This window comes from Ursus arctos, unplaced genomic scaffold, assembly GCF_023065955.2.
Source record: "Ursus arctos isolate Adak ecotype North America unplaced genomic scaffold, UrsArc2.0 scaffold_1, whole genome shotgun sequence".
Lineage (NCBI taxonomy): Eukaryota > Metazoa > Chordata > Mammalia > Carnivora > Ursidae > Ursus > Ursus arctos.
In genome coordinates this window covers 101,947,277-101,969,161 of record NW_026622763.1, presented here as the reverse complement: position 1 = coordinate 101,969,161, position 21,885 = coordinate 101,947,277, and the positions used below count along the sequence as shown (strand labels likewise).

General features: G+C 59.4%; 1 protein-coding gene across 9 annotated transcripts in view; it reads right to left on the bottom strand.

The window, feature by feature from the left end:
* Positions 1–380: 380 nt before the first annotated feature.
* The window catches only part of DIS3L2 (DIS3 like 3'-5' exoribonuclease 2), a 344,026-nt gene continuing 322,521 nt past the window's right edge, over positions 381–21,885 (bottom strand). For 3 of the 9 annotated variants that reach the window (XM_026491698.4, XM_057305613.1, XM_044380810.3), the window contains exons 15-21: positions 12,390–12,573; positions 11,706–11,792; positions 8,673–8,820; positions 8,120–8,250; positions 7,845–7,949; positions 6,567–6,668; positions 381–5,871 (exon numbers count right to left, since the gene is read on the bottom strand). In XM_026491698.4, the coding sequence (XP_026347483.1) occupies positions 5,722–5,871; positions 6,567–6,668; positions 7,845–7,949; positions 8,120–8,250; positions 8,673–8,820; positions 11,706–11,792; positions 12,390–12,573 (907 nt within the window). In that variant the 3' untranslated portion in view covers positions 381–5,721. The remainder of the gene's footprint in view (positions 5,872–6,566; positions 6,669–7,844; positions 7,950–8,119; positions 8,251–8,672; positions 8,821–11,705; positions 11,793–12,389; positions 12,574–21,885) is intronic. The other 6 variants (XR_007188479.2, XR_007188481.2, XR_008956850.1 and 3 more) reach the window with 6 other exon arrangements.

Below are 21,885 nucleotides of genomic sequence, written 5' to 3'. Positions count from 1 at the left end.
GCTCACATCTTTCATCTGCTTCAATACCCCTTTCACCTTCAATTGACCCTGAACTCTGTGATTGGGCCCATGAACTGGGCCTCTGTAGTCAGTGCCCAGCTGGGGCCTGAGGTTCAGCCCTCCTGTCCAGGCCAGAGCCACCACAGCCACTAGGGGCTCCGCTGAGGCAACCAGTGGACCTGTCTCCACCCAGAATGCCACCTGAGTCTTTAAGTAAAAGGTCTTAGGCAGCATTTGAACTCCCTGGGAGTATCAGGCCACCTGTCAGCAGGAATTTTATCTTACTTACTGGAATGATGTACTGTTTAATATCCCTGCTGCTGAATGTACAAAAGCCTTTTAAACCAACTGTAGATCCATTCCTGCTAAGAAAAAAAAGATTTTTTTGGCAGGGAATTGTTTGGGTTTTTATTCTTATCCAAGTTACACATGGATACAAACTATCATATAGATCTATAGTGGATTCGTTATGACAAAACAAAAACAGCAGTTCCCTCTCTCCCTCCCTGCATTTTCCCATGGCTGAGGCAACCGCTTTGCTCTCTTTTGGCTTTCTATGTTCATATTTACCACTGTTTCTAAATCACTTCTTCATTTTTCAATCGTAAGTTCTATCTCTTGACATAGTCTACTGACCTTCTGTTCTTGAGGTCTATAATGGTTTGTATAACGAACCAGCCCCAAACACATCACACCTGTATTTAATCACAGATCTGCAATCTGGGCGGGGCTTGGAGGGGACAGCATGTGTCTGATCTATGGGGCTTTGGCGGGGGTGGGTGGGGGTGGCTGGATGGGACCTGGGGGATCTGCTTCCGAGATGGTTCTGTCACGTGGCTGAGGAGCTGGCTCCCTTCCACGAGGGCTTCTCCAGGGAGTTGCTTGGGCTTCCTCACAACACGGCAGCTGCATTCCAAGAGACAGGGAGTAGAAGCTGCCAGTCCTTTGAGGCCGGGGCCTCAAAACTGGCCCAGTGTCCCTTCTGTCACATCTCTGCGTATCAGCAGCCGTCGAGGCTGTCCAGATGTAAGGGGGAGGCACATAGACTCCGCTTGAGTTTGTTTATCTAGCAGCTTCACGGAGGTGTAACTGACAAACAGGAACTGTTTATAATCAAGACGTACAACCTGCTGTTTTGATATATGGATACATTGTGCAATGATCACCACAATCAAGCTAATTCACGTATCACCTCAGAGCGATCTTCTTTCTGTGGTGAGCACACTGAGGAAGGACCCGCCTGGTGGCTTTCAAGCCCACAATACAGGATTGTTAACGACACCACCATGCTGTACATGAGATCCCCGAACTTGTTTATCTTACAACTCAAACTTTGTCCCCAACATCTCCCCATTCTTCCTCCCTGCCCAGGCCCTGGAAAGCAGCATTCTCCTCTGCTGTTATGAGTTTGATTCTTTTAGACTCCACACATAAGTGAGAACATGCCTGGCTCGTTTCACTTAGCAGAACGTCCTCCGGAGTCATCCACGTTGCCACAACTAGCCAGATGTCCTTTTTCGCAGCTGGACAAAACTCCATTGTGTGCATGTAACACATGTTCTTTATCCATTCCTCTGCTGACGGGCACGGACTCCCCACCACCTGTGCGGTCCTAACCCACTGCATGACTCTGCCTCATGCCCTCAACTCCCAGCAGCAGCAGCTGAGGCTCCCTTGCTCTCAGAAGGAGTCCAAACTCTGGCCTTCGCTGTCCCCACCCTTCCTCTGCCCCGTCCTTTCCATGCCCCGCCCATGACCCCCCCAGCACTCCTCTCTGCCTCCTCTGCCCAGAGCCCATCCTTGCGTGTGACTCGAGCACCTGCCCGTGCCAGCTCTCTTCTGACAACCTGGATCTGCCCCCTCTCAGGCCTTCATGTCACCTGGATTGTCACAGCGCCTCCAGCCTGGCCTCCAGCTTCCTGCCTTGTGCCCTGTCACCGCTCTGCGCTCGCAGCAGCCGCCGTGGGCATCTGGTGCTGTGTCTCCCTGGCGGCCTAGCCTCTTCCTGGGACCTGCTCCCCAGCTTCTTGCCCATCCCTCCCAACTGCCAGGGACCCTAGGAGCTACCATTCTGTACCACAACAGCTCTCTGACGGACCAGGGCTGGGCAGCTGCCCCATTCTTTCCTGGGGTCTCTCTAACTAGAGCTGGGAGTGGGTGTCAGTCTCTCTCTAGGAGGGTGGGCTGCAAGATACAGAAGGCAGACGCTTCCAGAAGGTCAGCATGGAGGAAGTGATCTATACCAGGAGGAAATGAAGAAACAGAGAAGGGGCCCCGGGCCACCCCAGGTGACCTGGAAGCGTGGTGCCTCCCTGCCTCCCCGAAGGTGGGCTCTCCCACCCTCCTCTGATAGTTCTGTTCAGTCTTCCTATCAGTTCGCTTCCTCCCAGAGTCACTTTGCACTGGGTTTCTTTCGCATATAATCAAAAGACAGGAGTCCTCCTGAAGCCTCAGGACCACTCTCTCTCTGGCTCCTCCTTCCCAGGCTCCTTGTACCAGCTCCTTCTCATCTTCCTGATCCAGTTTTCAGTCCTGAGCCTTCTCAGGCTTTTAATTTGGGCTGTGTGCTGAGGACACCCCACAGAGCACCGCTCTCCCCTGCACCTCAGGGTCCAGCATGGCATTCCCACACCCACCAGCTGCCCACCACCCCTGCGACTGGTGCCCCGCACATTCCACTCCCGGCCCCGCCCCTGCGTCAAGCCCCTGGGGCTGTTCTCAGCACGAAGCCTGGGGACGCTGGCTTGCACCCCTCATCTGTTCTCCCCGCCCCAGCTTGCTGGTTCTTCTGGCTCACTCCGCACCTGTGCTGTAGCCTCCCGTCCCCTCCACCGCCCAGACAGCACTGGGCCTCAGGGCCCGGGCCTGTAAACAGCCACCAGGCTGCTCCCTAAGGTCCTGCCCCCACGGGACTGCCCCGCCTCCTGCTTCACCGTCATGCCCTCCCCACCGCCTGCCGCACTAGTGACACCCCCCTGCCCCCCGCCCCGGACAGCAGCCCCAAGAACACGGAGCATCTTGGCCACTCTCTGTTGGGTAAAGGAGTGAAGGAACAGAGGCTGTATCACAGCACAGCCCTGGTTAGAAACCTCAGATAGAGTGCAAGCTCTCTGGCCAGCTCCGAGTGTCCATGCAATCCACCTTTCCAGCATCTTCTTGCAGGTCGTCTCAGCACTCTCTGATCCTAGCGACCTTGACCTTCACAGCTCATGGTTAGACAAGTACCTTCGAACCTCAGTTCCTTCACCCCTGTGGGGCCCACACATCTGATCACTGTCCCAGGGCTGGGAATACACCCTCCAGCCTCATAACTTCGCTAGAGCTTCGTCACATAGTGACATTATTTGCATCTACAGCTCACTCTGCCAATGGTGATCCGAGGTGGCCTGTTGGGGAAGACAGAGCCTTGCTCCAGGTCCTGGGCTTCTGCTGGTACTTGTGTGCAGGGGCTCTGGATGGCAGAAGGGACGAGTGAATCTTCCTTTTCGATGAGGTTTTGTGTCTCGTCATCCTTTTGTCAATAGTTCCATCACGTGGGGACACAGAAGGGACTGGCTCCCTCCGTGGACCTCCGCCAGAGCCCGGTGTGCTGGGAGAGGGGATGGAGACAGACCCAGCTACCTCGCGGAGAGTGCTGGGCCGCCTCCCTGGGGCAGGGGTGCAGTGGAGAGCCGGTGCCTGAGCCCGGTCCTGGCTGGGCGTCTTGCTGGGTCACCTTGGCCAGAGACCTGCCTCCTTTCTGGGTGCAGTTTCCATTTCTGTCAAATGAAGCGGGGGTGGGCTGGGGGTCCATGGCCCCCGTGGCTCTAGGGTGCCACAGAGCGAGACTCACCTGTGCCCAAGCAAGTCCTGGTGGCAAAGATGTTCCTTGATGACCGAGCTGGCGCTGCCTCACCAGGGCTCAGGGGGCACTGGGGCAGGAAGGACCGGGGGCCGGTCTGAGTTCATGCTGTTCAAGGGGGAGCCCAGGCGCTCTGACACACGGCCTCCTGATGGCTGTCACTCGGCGGGGTCTCTGCTCACCCTCAGCTCCCAGGCTCTGTGGGAGACCAGCAGGGGACAGCCCCAGGGCAGAACGGGGCTCCTTTCTCCTCCTCAGAGGGTGGGGCAGTCGAGGGGACGGGGACAGTGTTGAGGTGTCCTGCCCTTGGGCTCTGTCGGGCTGCCTAGGACAGGAAACACCCAGAAATCTTCTCCTCATCCAAATACCAAACCACCAGGCCCTCTCACCTATCTTCCCTTCAGATCCTTGGTTGCAGGAGAAGGCTCTGGGGACAGGAACAGAGGGGGTGGTAGCCTCAGAGACATCTTGGGGGTGGCGCGATGGACACGTGGAAGGCTGGCTGATGTGCTGGAGGAGGAGAAAGGCACGGGAGGCAGGAGGGTGGCGTGTCCTCCATTCCCCTCCGACACCCACCCGGGGCTGGGAGATGATGAGCCACGGCCTGCCCGTGGTGGACAAAGGCAGCCATGCCATAGGTCCTCTGGTCCCCGCGAGGCCCTCCTACAAGGTACTGTACTGAATTTTTCTTTGAAGAGAATTCATTGCAACCAGATCAAATGGGCTCATTAATACTGACACCCAAGGACACAGCACGGTGGAACCAGGGCCGGGGTCACCATGGGTTTCACCCTGGTTTCTGGCAGCCCTTGGGGAAGCCAACCTGAGGTTCCCTAGTTAGGTGGGATAGGAGCGCAGGCTGTGGTCAGGCCAGCTGGGTAGCGAGCACGGCCCAGTGGCCCTCCATCTCTGTCCCTGGGTCCCCAGGGATGGTGCAATTGCTGGGTGCTCAGGATGATGCCAGGCAAGTGACGAGGCCAGGTTAGGGCCACCAGGCACCCCCTTTCCCGTCCCTGGACGGGAACGCCAGTTTGAGGGCCTTCCTTGTCTCTTGCAGGCCCAGGTCCCCTCTGTCCCCCTGCTCCCTCAGTGCCGCCAGGGTACAGGATTGGCACTGGAGGGGCTGAGGTACCAGCTTGAACCAAGGGGTGTGGACGGGGCTACTCAGAGCTCTGGCCTAGGACCCGAGAGAGGGAGTGCCACAGGACCCGTAGTGCCCCTCTGAGGCCAGCAGGCAGAGAGGAGGTGGTGGGGGTGGGGATGGACAGTCACTTGCCGCAGGGTGATGGGTGAGCTTGCTGTCTTGCATACTAATTACATTTCTAATCAGCCAGAATGAGGCACGGGCATCAATCTGACATGTGGCCAGCTCTGTGAATCATCCTGGAACTGAAAGGAAGGTTCTGGAGGGTGGCGATCCCAGTTCAGCTGTGAGGGGTGGAGCCTAAGCCAGGTCCCTTGTCCTGGGTCAAAGGGGCACCCTGCTGCCTCGGGCCTCCCAGCGGTGCCCCATACACCAAGATAGCAATTCACACTTGATTTTATTCCATGACACTGATTTGCTGAAAATCCCCGGTTTCCTGGGCAGGGGAAGGCAGTGGATGGCCTGGCAGAAGGGGACTGGCCTCCCCAGGAGGGCCGGGTCCTGTTCCGCTCTGGTGAAGCACCAGCCAGGCCTCAGCCTTCCGTCCAGCCCCGCCCTCTCCTCTCCAGTTTGTTTAAAAACTGAGCTGCAAAAATAAAATAGAATGAGGAAATAAAAACAAAACCCTGAGTTGTTAAAAACCAAATTAAAAATCCCCTTTGGTGTCGAAAGGTCCTATTCCTAAAAGCCGGTGGGCAGGGCAGGGGCACGGGCGGGTGCGGCTGGGCGGGAGGCGTCAGGCCTCCGGGCCCCCAGCATCTGGCTCCTCCTTGTCCTGCAGGCCCAGGAGGCCGTCGGTGCCCGGCCGCTTGAGGACAGCGCTGTACTTGAGGGCGGCGGTCTCGGCCTGCAGTACCACCTCCACCAGGCTGAAGATAGTGACGACCTGCGCACAGCACAGCCCAGCTTGGTGACACGAGTGCGCCATGAGGGGCCCGTCCAGGGGGTGGGAGAGGCAAGAGCTTGTGCGCAGGGCCCAGCTCTGCCACTGTCCACCTAGTGGGGCCCCAGGACCCCTCGCCCTCCCCTCTCGATGTCTGTTTGCCTGTCTGTAAGGGGCCCCTGCTCAGGCACTGAGGCCAGGGCTCCCGGCAAGAAGTCAGGGAGCCAGACATGGCTCACTCACATCGTGAGTGCCCGGGGTCAGGAAGAAAGGAACTGGAGTCTGGGGCTGGCCTGGGGTCAGAGCGTGCTGTAGGGGAAAACCATTATATGCAAGTTCTTGGGTAGAAGATCCATAGTTTTCATTAATTTCCAAAAGGACTCCAAAAGTTAAAACCCTGCTTTAGAGGGCTCCACAGAGCCCCCTGCCTCTCCCCACAGTGGCTGTCCCCAGGGCAGGGCAGGCAGGACGGGAAAGCTCTGGCCCAAAGCGGGGGATATCGGTGAGCTGTGCTGGTCTCCGCATGCGGGATCTGAAATCCCACAGGGGAGCCTAAGTGCCGGGGCGCCGGGCCAGGTGGGCCAGCAGGGGAGGCCTGGCAGGGGTGCCCCAGGAGGCAGGAGGGCGTAGACGGGAGCTAGGGGTGGACGGGCACACAGTGGTATTCTGGCAAAGCTGCCCCACCCCCAGGTGCTGACCTGCTGCACTGGCTCCTGTTCCGTGTCCTCAGGCTCCCAGATGAGTGTGAGCTCCGGCTTCTTGCCCACCTTTTGAAAGTGGTGGGACCGCAGTGGCAGTGCCTGGGGGTACACACATCTAGCCTCTCAGGTTGTAAGCTCTGGGCGCCACCTCCTAACCTTTGACCCTGCAACCCCCGTTGGAGGCAGCCCCCTGCCTTTGCCTGCCTCTGACTGGCTTTGAAGGAGCTCCTTGCCCCCACGCCGGCAGCTGGCTGTTGACTTTTGATTAGGGACCCCCCCAACCTTGCCTCTGGCCTCTGGCCCACTTCCGGGAGGCCCTGCCTGGCCATCTTCCGTTGAGGCCGTACCTGAGGGTGACCGAGTGCTGACCTAGACCTAGACCTGTCTGGTGACCGACCCTTGAACTTCTGTCCTGCTCAGTGAACTTCAGGACCGGAGCCCTGACGGATCCCAGCTGGACTCCATTCTGTCTCTTCTGCTTTACTGTATTAACTCCATGCTTACTCAGGGTTCTGGATGTCAGGAAATCCAGAGCCAGGGTCAGGGGCCAGGGGGTGACCCGCTAACCACAAGGTCAGCTGAAACAGGTCCCTCAGAGGGTGTCAGCACAGGCACCAAGTACCCTTGGAAAGAACCGTGAATAAACAGCCACCCAGGGCAGGACCCAAGGCTAGCGCTGGTCTCTTCCTTCTCTTCAGGGGACACAGCTTCCAGAGTGGCCATAAACCGTTCTCTCTGATCTTTCCTTCCTTCACATTCCTGTAAAGAAATCCCCCAAAGCTTGCATGCCCTGCCATCCCGTGCTGGTGAGGGAGGGGTCCGTTTCTCTTGAGCCTGACAACTCATCCCAGGCAGGTGCAGCGGGGTGGCCCGGCATGGCCCATTGGGTGGGCTTGGCGCTGGGGGGCGGAGGGAAGTGAGGTCAGGGACAGCACAGCCTCTGCCACCACATGGCCAGCGTCACCACCACGGCTTGTACTCTCCAGGGCAGGTGAGGACAGCAAGGACCCCAGCCTGTGCTCCCATCCTCCATGCTTCCCCCCACATGCCAGGCGAATATGGAGGAGACCCCGGCAGAGGATGGGGGACACGCAGGTGAAAACAGTGTGCAGTGGACACGGCTGGGTGTGTCTGTGAGGGGAGGGACGGCTGTGCACAGAAGCCATGAGGTCCCTGGCACTCGCGTCCTAGTAGATGGCCTTCAGCAGCCCAGAGTTGGGCCTTTGGCTGCCTGGAGGTCCCTAACCCTGGCCTGGGGGGCCTGTGGGTACTCACGTTACAGTAGACACGTTTCTGCACCCCGTAGCGCAGCACCAGCACGTCAAAGGCTTGGTTCAGGACGCCTAACACCATGGCTTCTGACTCCAGGGGGCCGCTCTCCTGCAGGGTAGGGCTCTAGCCAAGGCTTGGCCACGGGACGTGGCATCACCCCCAGGGCCCGCCCCAGCTGCTGAAGGCCCCTGAGCTCTGTAAGGGCCCCTTGTGAGCCGGTGCCCAGGAGGGGAACTGGGGTGGAGCAGGAGGAGGGGACACCGGGTTTGTGGCCTCACCTTAACCAGGATGGCAAAGAAGAGGCCAGTGCTGAGCTCCTGGACACGCTTGGAAGCCATGCGGCGGTCATTGCAGTGGTCGGCCTGCTTTTGCAGGGCCTCAGGCTCCAGGTCCGGCAGCTCCCCGTAGCCTGGGAAGAGGGTGGTTGCGGGGCTGCTGGCGGGGTGCGGTGTGTATGCCAGCCATGGCTGGGTGACAGGAGGCACAGTGCTCACTGCCCAGGGAAGGTGGGGCTTGGGCGGCCCATGCAGAGCAAAGGCCTCCCTGCTGCCCAGCTCTGAGGGCTGGGAAGGTGGGCAGCCGCGGTTAGGGCCCTTGGCTTTTGTACAGGACTTTTAATGAGCTCTATTGCAGCTGACCCCTAGCATGCTCACAGTGGTGTCGGGGGGTGGGGGGTGTTTCTGGGCCCAGGTTCCCCTGCCGCTCGGCTGACCACCCCTTGGGGCCTCTACAGCCATGCAGCGTGGCCTCTGGCTGCTAAGTACCTACTAGGGCTTGGGCAGCCCTTAGGTGGGCGCAGGCCTGCATGACCCCCCGTGATGGGCCTCTCACCAAGCGCGGCGGCCAGGAGGCGGTGCACCAGGACGTCGGCGAAGCGGCGGATGGGAGAGGTGAAGTGGGTGTAGAGCGGCACGTTGAGGGCGTAGTGCCGGAACTGTGTCTGGTCCTGCAGCACCCCCGAGCAGAAGTACAGTGCCATCTAGGGGGTTGGGGGGGGTTTGAGCCAGGCCAGGCCAGGCCAGGTCAGGGCTGAGTTTGCTCTGCCAGGCTGTGACACTCAGAGGCTCATGATGGGCTACTTTGGAGCGGACTGACCTGCCACACCGCAGGCGGCGGACTGCGGGCCTGAGGCGGCCAGGGGCCATTCTCTGTAAGGGGACCCATGGGGCTGCCTTGAGGCTGTGCCAAGCCATGGGGTGCCCGTGCCCCTCTCCTGCTGAAGACAAATGTGGGCCTTGCCCTGGTGGTGGCAGCACCGAGAACAGGCCAGAGAACACCGCAAGGGACCCACCCCGCCTCTGTGGGCACAGGGGGTGCGGGGAAACCTCAAGATGCCAGACAGCTTCCTCCCTCAGAGCCCTGTGGGGCCGGCCGCCTGAGCCCTTGGGGAGGGTGGGCCATGAGCTGAAGGCTGAGAGCAGCTGCGGAGGAGCTCGGCCTCCCCCTCAGCCTGCTGTTGTCGTTTTAGGGATGGTTACTGCCAGCGACAAGCAGGGAGAGGTTTCTGGCCTGCTCCATGGGACAGGAGGAGGAGAGGAGGCCTGGGGCCTGGCGGACAAGGGGCCGCAGACATGCTGTGGAGGCACAAGTGGAAGCCGGCGCGGCTACAGGGCCCTGCAAGGACGCGGAGTCTGCCACCACCAGCTGGCCAGAATGGCACGTGGGAGAGAAGGCCCGGGACACCTGGTACCCGCCTACAGTGACATGGGCAGTGGGCGCCCGGCTCCTCCTCTGTGTCCGACCTCATGCCCTCCAGCTCTGATCCCTGTCCTGTGGAAGGCCATACCGGGCCCCCCGGAGGTAACCCCACACCAGCCAAGGGAGGGAGAGGCTCACCAGCCACCAGCCTCAGCCCTTGTCTCTGACTAACTGTCCTGGCAGCAAGACTCAGAGGTCTGGGTTCAAGAGGCCCTTCTGTAGGGGAGGAGTGAGGACCGGGGTACGTGAAGAGAGGCCAAGTTTCTCTAGCCCAACAAATGGCTCCAGGCCATGGAGCCTCCAGGCCATGGTGGTTCTGCTGGGGGCGGGTGGCTTGGCCACAGTCCCTGCAGCTGCTTACCCTGTGGTCCCGGAGCTCTCAGGGTTGGGACTCAAGGACACTGCAAGGAACAAGTGAACAGGTTCCTCCCTGAGGGCCAAAGTCACACCCTTGTGTGTTCCCTCGCTTGCTCCCTTGCCGCCTGTGCGCTTGGCCAAATGAACAGCCGGCTCCGGTTACTGTGTGTCAGGCCTGGAATCCAGGGCACAGCTGGTGCTGACCTGCTCAGCTCGAGTCCGCCGCCCTTCCAGCTCCTGCTGGGGCCTGGGTTATGTCCGGGGCAAGTCACGGGGGGAGGTGGGAGCAGCCTCCACTCCAAGCCATGTTTGGGCGTTGCTCTCAGTGGTGGTGGCCCAGTTCCTCATGTGAGCTGGGGTGAGGAGCAGAGGCCCTCGTCCCCTTCCCGGCTGGGAAGGTATGTCTGGGCGCGGTGGGATGGGTGGGGACTGTGGCTTTCCTGGGACAGGAAAGTCCCAGGTGTCCAGTTTCAGCAGCTCTCTTAGGACGTTTGTGCTCATCGCTCCTGCCACTGCCTGGTCCCCTGTCCCCGTCCCAGTTCTTAAGGGCACCACAGACACTCCATAACCGCCTACCATCAGCTCCACATACAAAGGCCAGCCTTGAACGTCACTCACTAGCAGGCAAGGCCAGAAGTCCACTCTTTCTCAGGCTCCCGGTGACTCACTCAGGAGAGGAGGGCTCCTTTCTACAGAGTTCTAGAGCTAGTTTGACCTCGGAGGTGGATGTCTTCCCGAGGCTGGGGGCAGGGAACACAAGCCTGACTGGCCCTCCATGGCACAGTCAACAGGCAGTTGCTGGGACCCGGGGGCGACCGCGTCTCAGAGTAACTAGAGGGCAGAGTGACATCGAGTCCCTTGGCCACAGGTACACCTGTCCCTCTGTGTGGCATGCTTTAAAAGTGCTTGGTGTGGGCAGATGCTTGTGACCAGGGACAGGGTAAAGGCAGTCAGACCCAAAAGGGCCCCGATGGCTCCATTCCTGGCAGAAAATATGACTGTCAGGAAATAAATCGGCTGTGGCCAGCTGAGGTGACCTGGTTCCTGTGAACCGATTAAATCTGCAAAGTGATTGAGCCCCTTGAAAAATGGTCTGTCACTGCCCCCTGGCTGGAACAGGCCCAGAGCTGGCCCCATTAGTATCCGTGGTCCTGCTGACCTGACAGGCAGTGGGGTGGCTCCTTCCCAAGACGCTCGGGCCTGCAGGGGCTGCAGCTCAGCCTGAGAGGGCCGAGACATGCTGCCAGGAACAAGTTCACCATCTGCTCCCAGGCTGCCAGCCCGTCACACTGCCTGCAACACATGCCCACCGCCTGACTCCTCGTCTACCAGCTAGCAAGAGGGAGACTTCTCTGCCTGGGGTCCACAAGGCACGGTGGGGGCTGATGACTTCTCCTCGGCGTAGGCTGCTAAGGGAGACAGACAGTCTCTCCCCTCCAGGGTGCCCATCCAACTAAGTTACTAGCTAGCCCCTTCCCCGAGCTGGTCTGGTCTGTGGGCACGGGGCACCGAAGGCTTGGTGTATGCCCTGGGATGGCTCCCTGCCTTCAGCTAGGAAACAGCTCCGGAGGCCATGCAGGGGGCAGCAGGGCTCCACCTGGGGCCTTTAACGGCCCCACAGAAACCGTCCTGGAGCAGGGAAGGCAGGCAAGTCTGCGCAGGAGACAGATCGGGCTCAGGAGCTCAGGGCTCACCTGTCCTAGGTAATGCCTGGGGCTGTCCTCCTCAGCCCTCCCCTTAGGTCCTGTGTGTGGAGGTCAATGATACTCCTGGGCGAAGGGGGAGGCTTGGGGACCCACCCCCCCTTACCTGCATGGGGCGGGAGCACATGTTGGTGAGCACCTCCTTCCGGGCCAATGAGTACTTGTCATCTCCAAATGTTTCGGTCAGACTTTTCTAGAAGCAAACCCGTGTGATAGGCAGTCAAGTTGGGGGAGGCTCTGGGGCCCCGTCACCCTCTGACCATCTGAGACCTGGCTCTGGGGAGGAGGAGTAGGCTGAGGGCTCGGCCCCGCTCAGAGGGCCACGGTGGAGTGTGGAAGCCAGCAGCCCCCGGTCCACGTCCCACACTGGACCGTGGCTCTGACGTCAGCCTTTCCATGTCTTGTTGGCTGGATGGAGAGACTGGTTTCCAGCTGTCCGACCTAAGGTACCTCTCTACCCACCCCAGGCATAAGTCTAGATGGGCCCAACATCCCTTCCGTGGGATCAGAGCTCAGGCCTGAGCCCCAAAAGGCTTAGTTCCAGGCAGGAAGCACTTGACACCACTTACCATAAAAAACATTCTCTGGCTTCCAATCATCTCAGCCCCCTACTGAAAGTTTCTGGGCCCAAGCCCAGCCCATCTCTGGCCGCAGGATCCCTGCCCACAGAGGGGTGTTGAGTGGCTTCCCTCGGCCTGGTCCTGGTGGGGAGCATGGCCCATGGCCAGGGCCTTTGTGACTTGAAGTCCTCTCCCCGGGCCTCCCCCTCCCCTGCACTCCCAGCACTCACATTGAGGGCCCCGGCAGAGCTGAAGTCCATGGGCAGCCCCATCTGCTCGCAGAATTCCACAAGGTCATTGAGCATCTTGGTCTGGGGCGGGGGGTGCCGACGCAGCAGGGCGCGCTCAGGGAAGGTGCGGTGCGTCTTGTGGGCCACGGCCATGTTGGCCAGGAGCATGAACTCCTCCACGAGCCTGCAGCGGGAGAACCAGCTGGGGTCAGGGGCCGCCGCTGCCCCTTCTTTCCCAGGCTAGTTGCAGGCTGGCTCTCTCATGCCCTTCGGTCTCAGCCTAGAGATGCCCTCCTGCCACCCAATCTCATCCACCTTGCTCGTGCCCCTCTTTGCACTAACCCGTCAGCAGCACTCTTCTCTTCTGCCGTGTGAGCTTGTGTACCACCTGCCCTATTAGCTTGGGGGGGATGGCATCTGTCTTGTTCCCTGCTGTGGCCCCTGTGCCTGGCCCCCCAGCACCCTGCCTGACAAAGAGAAGGCGCCCAGGAAAGCTGTCTGCTGAATGACTCGCCTCCCAAGACACTCACGGGCACCCCGGCTGTAAGAAAACAAGATGCCCAGGCATGCCACGAGAACACGGAGTGCCTCCTGGGGGTGCGTAGAAGGTGGTCGGCAGACCAGCGCTCCCTTCTCTCCCTGGGGAGAGGAGGATTTCTGAGGATGAACGGGAGGGTCACAGACAGCAAGAGGAATCACACATCCTGGGGCGAGGCAAATGTGCTGCTGAGGTGTTCAAATCCCAGAGAGTTAACGTCTTAGGGTTTAACACTTGAGTTTTGCCGCCCTTGAGTGTCATTAGAATCAACAAGTATGGACAGATCCGCTTTGAGTGAAGAGACAAAGGCACACCCAGGACCCAGGGAGAGAAGCAGGGCCTGACGGGGGAGGAAAGAAATGTGCCAAGATTGAGGAGTCAGGGAAAGTGGGAGGCTGGATTGCACAGCCCTGAGGTCAGCACCCCCACCCCCCAAATCTGGGGCAGGTGGCCATGTGCTGCTTCCCCACCCAGGGCTCCAGTGGGAGGATTAAGCAGATCACACACGGGCACGCTGCTGCCATCATGGCCAGGGTGTCCCGTATGGGGATGGCCTTGCCCAATTTAGGGACCACTCTCCCCTGCCTTTATTCTGGACCCCACGCTGCATGTCAAGCCTGTGCTTCTCCCACAGAGCCAGAAGAGGTCAGGGAGTGAACTCCTGTAGCCCTGGCAGCAAGCAGCCGGAGGCCCGAGATGAACTTCCTCTCCCTGGAGGTGCTACCCGCGCTTCGGGGTTAGCCTCGCCACCTCACCAAGCGCTTGGAAAGAAAAGCAGCCCGTGATGGGGGCGGGGGAATGAGCATGAGCTTACAGAGCCCCTCCTCCCCCCAGACTGGACCTGCCATGGCAGAAGTGTGGCTCTGGTCTGCCAAGCTGTCCTGAGAACGCATCTGTCTCTCCCAGAAGCCCTCTCTACAAGGAAGAAGGGCCGTGGGAATGGCCCTCTGGTGGCAGCACCATCAGAGGGACCAGGGCCAGGTCTGGGCCTTGGGAGAAGGTCTGAGCCTCTGTGGAGCTGGCTTTGGACTGGCCTGCTGTGGGGCACGGATATAGTTTGGGTGTAGGACGGCAAGGGTCAGGCCTCAGCTGGTCCTTGTCCCATGCAGGAAACCTTAGGTGTGGAAGGAGTTTCTTTATCCCCTACTGTGCACTCATAGCCATTGCAGTGACCGTTCTGCCTCCCGCTGCCCCCCAATCTGTCCTCGTGCACAACACTTTCTGCTGAGAAACTTCAGAGTTCAGGCACGGGAACCCAACCACCGTCTCCTAAGTGGAGGTCTGAAGCCTGGCTCTGTGTCTTTGCTGGAGGAACGGGCACGAGTCCGGGACCTCTCCTGACCCTCCTTTCTCTCCAACGTAGAGTAGGGAGAATAGCACCTGCTCCACAGGGCGGCCATGGAGACCAGTGCGAATATCACAGGATATAAGGGCATCCTGTCGGCCTCACCACACAGGATGTGCTTTCCTCTCTCCCCACCGTCCACACCAAATGGCCAGCCAAGAGTCTCCCCAAGGTGCCCTGTGAGTTTCATCCCTGCCACTGATCCCCCCTTACCTGCCGTTTCCTCACCTTCCCTGAAGGCTCAGGCTGAAGCCTGTCTCCATCATTCCCTTGGGTCCTTACTGCCAATTAGCCACCTGGCAGCAAGAGCCAGGCTATTCTGCGGTCACCTGGGTCGCAGTCTAGCATGGTTGGACTCTTCACACTTGGTTTTCCTATTTAGATCTTGTCAGCCCAAGAGGAGTCTCAGTTCCTGCCCAGTAAATGTCTGATTTGGTTTGCTGCCTGTTCTTGGTCAGATACTAGAGGCCGTCATCATCTGAACGCTTCAGATGGATACCTTCATTCATCTGTCTGTTCACACCACAAACATTACTGTGTGCCAGGCGGTTCTAGACCTGTCTCCCCACGCAGTCTGAGAATCCTGGTGGGCAGGGTGCCCACAGTCTGTTCCTTGGAGCCCCGCAGTCTCCAGCCCAGCTGCAAACTTGGGTGAAGAGCTAACACCTATATAACCTTGAGACTGACCGTGGGCTGTGTTTCGCTAGTGTGGCCAGCAGGGGGCAGCATGACCACGTAGCAAGGCTGTGGCCAGGCTGCAGGAGAGGGAGTGCTGGGCTAGCCAGAGGAGACGGCTGGGCTGTGGCATTCTAGCCTGTCCCGGCACCTGACTCCCACCCCTCGGGTCAAAGGAACTGAATGCGTGGGGTGCCTCCCCAGGTGGAGCTGTGTTCCTGCTCCCAGTTCCTGCAGGGCCTCTCCCGCCTCATCTCTCAGCTTCTCAAGTAAGGATGTGAATAGGAAGGAAGGGATGGGGAGGGTGGGGCTGATGCCCAGAGCTCCAGGCAGTCACAAGGGACCCAAGTCAAGCTGCTTCTCCATTACTTGTCCTCCCTGGAGCACCCCCCCTCCCCGTACACTCCCACGAGTGCCTGAAGCTGGTGGAGAAAAGCCCGTGTGCTCCTGTTAACCTTGAGAAGAAAGTCTGGCGAAGCTTGAGACGCAGAGGCTGACCTTGGACAGGTCCCTTGCTGCCTCCTGGGGGCTCCATCTCTCCCCCAGGGTCTCAGTCCTTCCCTCATGACGGGGGCAGGAGCTGAGAGGGGAGTCTGTGGAATTCTCTCCAAGATGGTTTGCTGATACGAAGCATGCATCCCAGAAAATTGTCAGTGTCACCAAACTGGGAGGTGGTGTAGCAATAAGGCCGGCTCCCTGGGTGTTGCCACGGCTCATTAGTGTTCTAGGATAGCTGTAGGGACCATTTCCCCACAACCTGTCCTTAAAATCCTTATACCAGCAGGTGGGAGAAGAAGGGGTAGAGAGAACACACGGACCATGAGCAGGAGGAGGCAGAAGCGGGGCCTGGAGCACGGTGGCAGTTCGGTCCTGGGGTGGCTGGGAGGGACACGGCGCAGCTGGAGGAGGGTCTCCAGTCAAGTGGAGGAACAGGAAGGCCAAGGAAATGCCAAGAGGCCAGTAGCCAGATTCCCCTGAGTTCAGGATTCACTGTCAAAAGCAGGCCCAGGCACCATGGAGGGAGAACTGGGCTGGGTGGCAGTGGGGGTGGGGCAGGTGGGTGTCTCTGCTCTCATCTGAGGCCAGCAAAGGCCCCCTTCACCAGACTCAACAGGTTCCCCCCGAACGGGTCAGTTCCACAGATGGGCCAGCAGGGGGCCCCCCAGCATCTTTCTTCCACAGGACCTGGGACGTGGCAGGAGCAGCTTAGAACCCAGGAACTTCTAGGCAGGGAAGAGCCTTAGTTTATAAACTGCAGCTCAAGGTCCAGGGGTCTCTGGGTTCCCATTCAGTGTTTTTCTACTCAGCCAAAGGGGTTGAAGGCTTGCTCTCTGAGGCAAGGCAGGGCAATTAGAAGAGGAGCCGGAATAGCTGGCTTGCCAGCAAGCACCCCTTCACCCTGATCTCCTTCCCTGCTGGGGGCCAGGGCTGCATGCACAGGCCCCGCAGCCAGAGCTCAGTGATGCCCCAAGCTGTTCTGGGTGGTTAGGACGTGCCCGAGAGCAAACGCCACACACCAGAGTCTGGGAGGCCGCTGCTCCCGGATCTGGGTACCTGCCCTGGTCGTAACCCATCTCCTCCTCCTGCTAGAGCGCGCACAGGCGTGAGATCACTCAGCCCCCCTCCGAGGGCGGCAGGGGGGGGGAAGGGGCTGGAAGCAAGCAACTTCCTGACAACTGCTCTAAGTGGGGGCTCAGGAATGGCCACCAGCCAGGATCACCTTCCAGAACAGCAAGCCAAGCCAAGCCCTTGGAGGTGGGGCCTCGGTCCCAGTCCTGGCATCTGCTGAGCATCTGGAGCCCCATGCCACTGGGGGCCCACAACTCTGGAGGTCTTGGGGGTGGGGGGGTGGCTGTGACAGCTGCACAGCCAGCTGGGGGCCATGCCAGGAGGCAAGCTCATCAGCGCTCATTCTCAGCATCCCACCTACCTGTGCTCTGGGCTTCCAGCTGCTGGGCGGGGGGGGGGGGGGTGTGGGTGGGTGAGGGAGGCGAAGGGCAGGTGAGAGTCTTCCCATCCCGGGGAGAAGCTGAGCAAGCCTAGAGCTGCCCGAGTCCCTCACCTGTGAGGGCAGACGGCAGGTAAAGGCCACGAACCACCTACTCAGAAGTACACACATGCTCACATAGCAGAAACGACTTTCGTCCAGAAAGGTGTTTCCCAAAGTTAACGTTACTTAAAGAAAAAACTATAGGGGCGCCTGGGTGGCTCAGTCATTAAGCGTCTGCCTTCAGCTCAGGGCGTGATCCCAGAGTCCTGGGATCGAGCCCCACATCAGGCTCCTCTGCTTGGAAGCCTGCTTCTTCCTCTCCCACTCCCCTTGCTTGTGTTCCCTCTCTCGCTGGCTGTCTCTCTCTCTGTCAAAAAAATAAAAAATCTTAAAAAAAAAAAAGAAAGAAAAAACTATAAATATATATGAAATGCCAGGGGATGATTTTATTTGGTGTTTTTTATTACAGGACATTCCTTTGCCTTTAGGAGGCTAGATGCATCCGGACTACAAGAAGCTACCAGACGTGGCATTTACTACTCATTGACGATTGGACTTGGGTCGCAGCTGGAAGGATGAGGTCTGGGAAAAGACACTCTACCTGGCAGGGGTTGGACAGTGGCTACATGAGAAATGGACTCAAACAGCTGCCCCTTCCGAGGAAGGCTGCCCATTCCTGACCATCAGAGGAACTGGACTGAAGGCTCCTCCGCTTGTCTGGGACTCTGTTTTGTTAAATAGGGGCCTGGGAGTGTCTGTGGCCAAGAAGCCCCTCCGGTGGGACCGGGGGAGGGTGGTGTCCCAGGGAGAGGCACCTGCTCTTCACCGCCCCTACTGCTTCCTTCCTCGCTCCATGTGCACAGGCCATGCCATGGGCAGAGGAGAGGCTAGTGGCCACCAGCCTAGCAGCTTGCCTGGAATTCCAGCTCTGCCACTCACTAGCTGTGTGATTTCCGATGAAATTTTAAACCTCTCCAAATCTCAACTGATTGACCTGAAAAATGGCTGTGCAATATACAAGTGCTTGCCCTTCATGAAATCCACTATCATGAGCACGGCGAATGTGACTGGCTGGGTGCCCCAACCCCAGGATTTAGGTGGAACACACAGCGAGATTCCTGGAGGCTCCTGCTGCCCTCCTGCCCCAATGCCACCACCTCGGTCAGGCCTCCAGCTCTGACCAACGGGCCTCCCTACTTCTAGTCCCACCCTGCTGTTTACTTCTTTACACCCAAAGTGGGGCACTCTTTCGCGAAGGCAAACCTGGTCACGTCCCTCTCCTGCTTGAAGCCCTACAGTGACTACCACTGTCCTGGGACACTCCACCTTCTGGGTAAAATGAGGTTTACTAGGCTTTTTGTCATGTGCCCAGGTTCACCTCTCCCTTCTCCCCATCTCCACTCCTTACCCTCTAGCCATGCTGACTTCTTGCGGCTCTCCCCTGCTCTGTCTCATTGCAGTGCTGCTCTCTTGGTGGGTATGCTGGCCCCCCCTCCTCTCTTCTTCCTCCGGGGAGGCAGCATGAGGCGCGAACCCTACGTCCTTCCTGGGCATCCCATCCCACCAAACTGCTCACGCTGCTGGGACTGCCTCTGATCATCATTTTACCTCCCCTTCCCATCCCAGTGCCGTCTAGCCTGGTCCCAGCATGCGGCTTGTGGATGCCCCAAGCTGGCACGGTGCAGACGCTCCATAAATCTATATGGGTTCCCAGGACGGGCACATTTAGGAGTTGGGAGGGCTGGGCCCCTGCCACTGTGCCCTGTTCTGCTTGGGCACCCAGCCCTCATGCAAATACGTCTGCCCCCTAACACTCACTGCCAGGAGTCATCGACAGCTTCAAGCTCTGCCTAAGAAAAGAGCCTGACTGAGTCCACTCCCAAACAAGGCGCCAGGGAAGCAACAGCCCTTGCAGCAACCCCCACCTCTGGTCTGCGGAGCAGCACTCTGCTTATGAGACCGAGGCGCGGTTATTTACTGACAACCCAGAGCAGGAAGCCTTCCCCCCAGAGCCATTTGTTGGTATCTTTGTTCTCTTACTCATCCTCGCATCTTTTCTGAGCTGCTGCTGCAGCCTCATTCTGCCCTGTGTGCAGCGAGAGAGAGAGGGACGCTCATGGAGCACTGGTGACAGATGTCATGCTAGGAGCAGTCTGGACGTGAAGCCCCTGAAAGTCTCCCGCAGCCCTGGGAGAGCTTTCTATCCCTTTCTGTGCGAAGGGAGCTTACAGGGCAAAAAGGAAAGGTGTTTGTCTCTGAGTCCCACAGCTGATTGGCAAACAGGCCTGGGTGACCTCGAAGCCCCACTGCCACCAGCAAGCCTTATGGGCAGATCAATTCCAAGAGGTGGCAAGGAGGAGGGAACTACTTTACACGAAAGGGATGAACGAATAAAGGTGCGCAGGCAAAACAAATTGAGAAAACCAGGAACCAAGGGCCGAGGGAGGAGGGCTGTGCCTCGGGGGACACAGGCAGGGCTGGGGTGCCCGCCTCCAGCACCGGCACTTCTCTGGGGAGCGGGAAAGGCTGCCAGCCCAGGGATGGGCATGAAGAACAGACAAAGGGGCGCACAGGGCCCAGAGGCTGGGCGCAGTAAGGATGAAGGCTGGAGAGCCCGATGGCTTGTGCAGCCGCAGCCAGAGGCAGCAAGTAAGGGAAGGTCATGCCAGAGTCCGAGGTACATGCGAGGCGAGGCTCTGGGAGCGGGCGAGACTGTCCCCAGGCCCAGAGGGGCAAGAGGGAAGGAGCACTGCAGCTGGCGGACTGGATTGAGAGGAGACACAAGGTCTAGGGAGCAGTAGCCTGGGGTACGATCGCTGTGGGGAAGACGGGGAGGCTGCGGAGGGCCCTGGTTTGGCAAGCAGGAGCACGGTGCCACAGCTGTGGGGGCTGGGGCCGTTGATTCAGGAAACCAAAGATTAAAGAGCGAGGGAGGCCATCAAATGCAGACGATCTCAATACGGTTATTAGTGGAAGAGGCAAGAGTTCTTTGGGAGGGTGAGGAGGTGATGCTTTCTGATGGCTGTTTTTGAGTATCCAAAAGATTGCTCTGCACGTGTTTTCAGCGGCGAAGGAGCTAATGGCGAGGCAGCACCTGAGGGTGAGGATGTGACCAGCCTGCATTTGAGGAGGGGGAGCTGTCCAGGGAAGACGCCTGATGTCCGCCTCTGAGCTGCGAGCTCTCAGGAGGGGACGCTGGGCCACGTGGTTTGAGTGGAGAGGAGGCGGCTTGTCCTAGCTGCCCTCTCTGCCCAAGGAGGGCCTCGGGGAAGGCCCTAGCACACTGTCCATCCCTGTAGGAAGGGCCTTGCCCAGGGCCACAGCCAGGCAGGGGAGGAGGGGGGCGGGATCCCACATTCCCCAGCCCCTTGTCCCAAGCTGTCCTGAGTGCTCAGGGAGGACATCTGGTCACCAGCAGCCCCGGAACACAACAGGCCCCTGTGTGAAGAGCAGCTGGGTAGCCTTGGAGCACTGGCACGAGGTCACTGTCCCTGAAACTGTCTTGCCAAGTCCACCGGGCAAAGGAGAGAAGAGAAAGGCCTATTCCCATCAGGTCAACAAAGGCAGTGGCCACCTCCACAAGGCCCAGGGACAGGGCAGCCGGCGGGGGCTGGGGGGTGTGGGTCTCTGCACCGTAGCCAAGGCAGGCACGGCCCAGACCCGAGGTCAGCGCTGGGCTGACCACAGCTCAGTTGGCTGCTCTCCCTCCCTCAGAAGTCGGCTGATCTAGACAGGTGCAGGGAGGCTGGCGCTGGCTAGCAGGGTCTCTCCTGAGCCCAGGCTCTGTGCAGACGGGCAGGCCGAACTCCCACCCTGCCGGCCTGGGGCCCTTGTCGTTGGACCCTTGGCTCCTCTGCACTTACCCTCTCAACCCTGCCGGGTCAGAGCAGCGGGGCCTCCAAGGATGTTCCGTTTCCAGATTCATTTTGCCAGCTAAACCAGATGAGAAACTCACCCCACCCCTTCCATACCCAGAACACTCAGAAAGTGGCTTTGGAAAGGACTGGGGAGCTGGGCAGCCAGGGCAGAGTGGCATGGCTGTTACCCAAACCCGAGGACGCATCAATTTTCAAAGACCTAAAGCAAGCGAGAGACCAGAACAGCCTCTTCTGCCCTCAGCCACCAGGGTACTTGTCACAACTCTGTGGGAATCTCATGCAGATGGAATTAGGCCGCTCACAGAGACTGTTCGATTAGCACTTGGGGAAAACTGCTAACCTGGAAATTTGATAAGAACTGCTCCCAGCCAGTTTCAAATCATTTCTTCTGAGGACTCGATTTTCCCCACTTGGGCACATCTTCACTGCAGGCCTGGGGGCCCTGGGGCTCTGCCATGGCCAGGAAGGAGGCAGCCGGGAGAGCTGTGCGCCCGAACACGGCCCCTTCCCCGAGGCCGAGCAGCCCGCGGGCCGGGGGTGTGGGGGAGGCGGCCACCCCCGCAGAGGACCTGCTGCTCTCCCAGTGGCCCCAGATGGAGTGTAGTGTGGCGGAAAACTGGGGGCCCGGGAGTTGGGGTGGGCTGGGAATGACGGTTGGATGGGCACTGAGGGAAGCTGCCGGGGATGGGAAACTTGAAGAGATCTTTGTTGCGGTTCTCTCCTAGGCCAGACCGGGGTGGGGCTGGTGGCCTGGGAGGTGGAAAGTGGAGGCCTAGAGAGAGAGCTGCAGGCAGAGCCGCCGGGGTGGGTGGGGGGCGGCAGGCGGACTGAGGGGCGCCCACCCACAGCTGGCTGGGCACCCTGCCTCGAGGGGCCGAATGGAGAGTGCTGCGGCTGCGGGGCCGACCACACGTCACGGCCTGGGCCTCTCGCTGACCCCTCTCCTCCTGGGCTTGCTGCAACCTGCTGAGTGTTTTGGACATTCCCATGAAACCGCAGGGAAATGAATGGGGCCTAGTTCACAGGCATGGAAAAGCCCAGAGGAGAAGGCCTCTGGAGCCAGACATAAC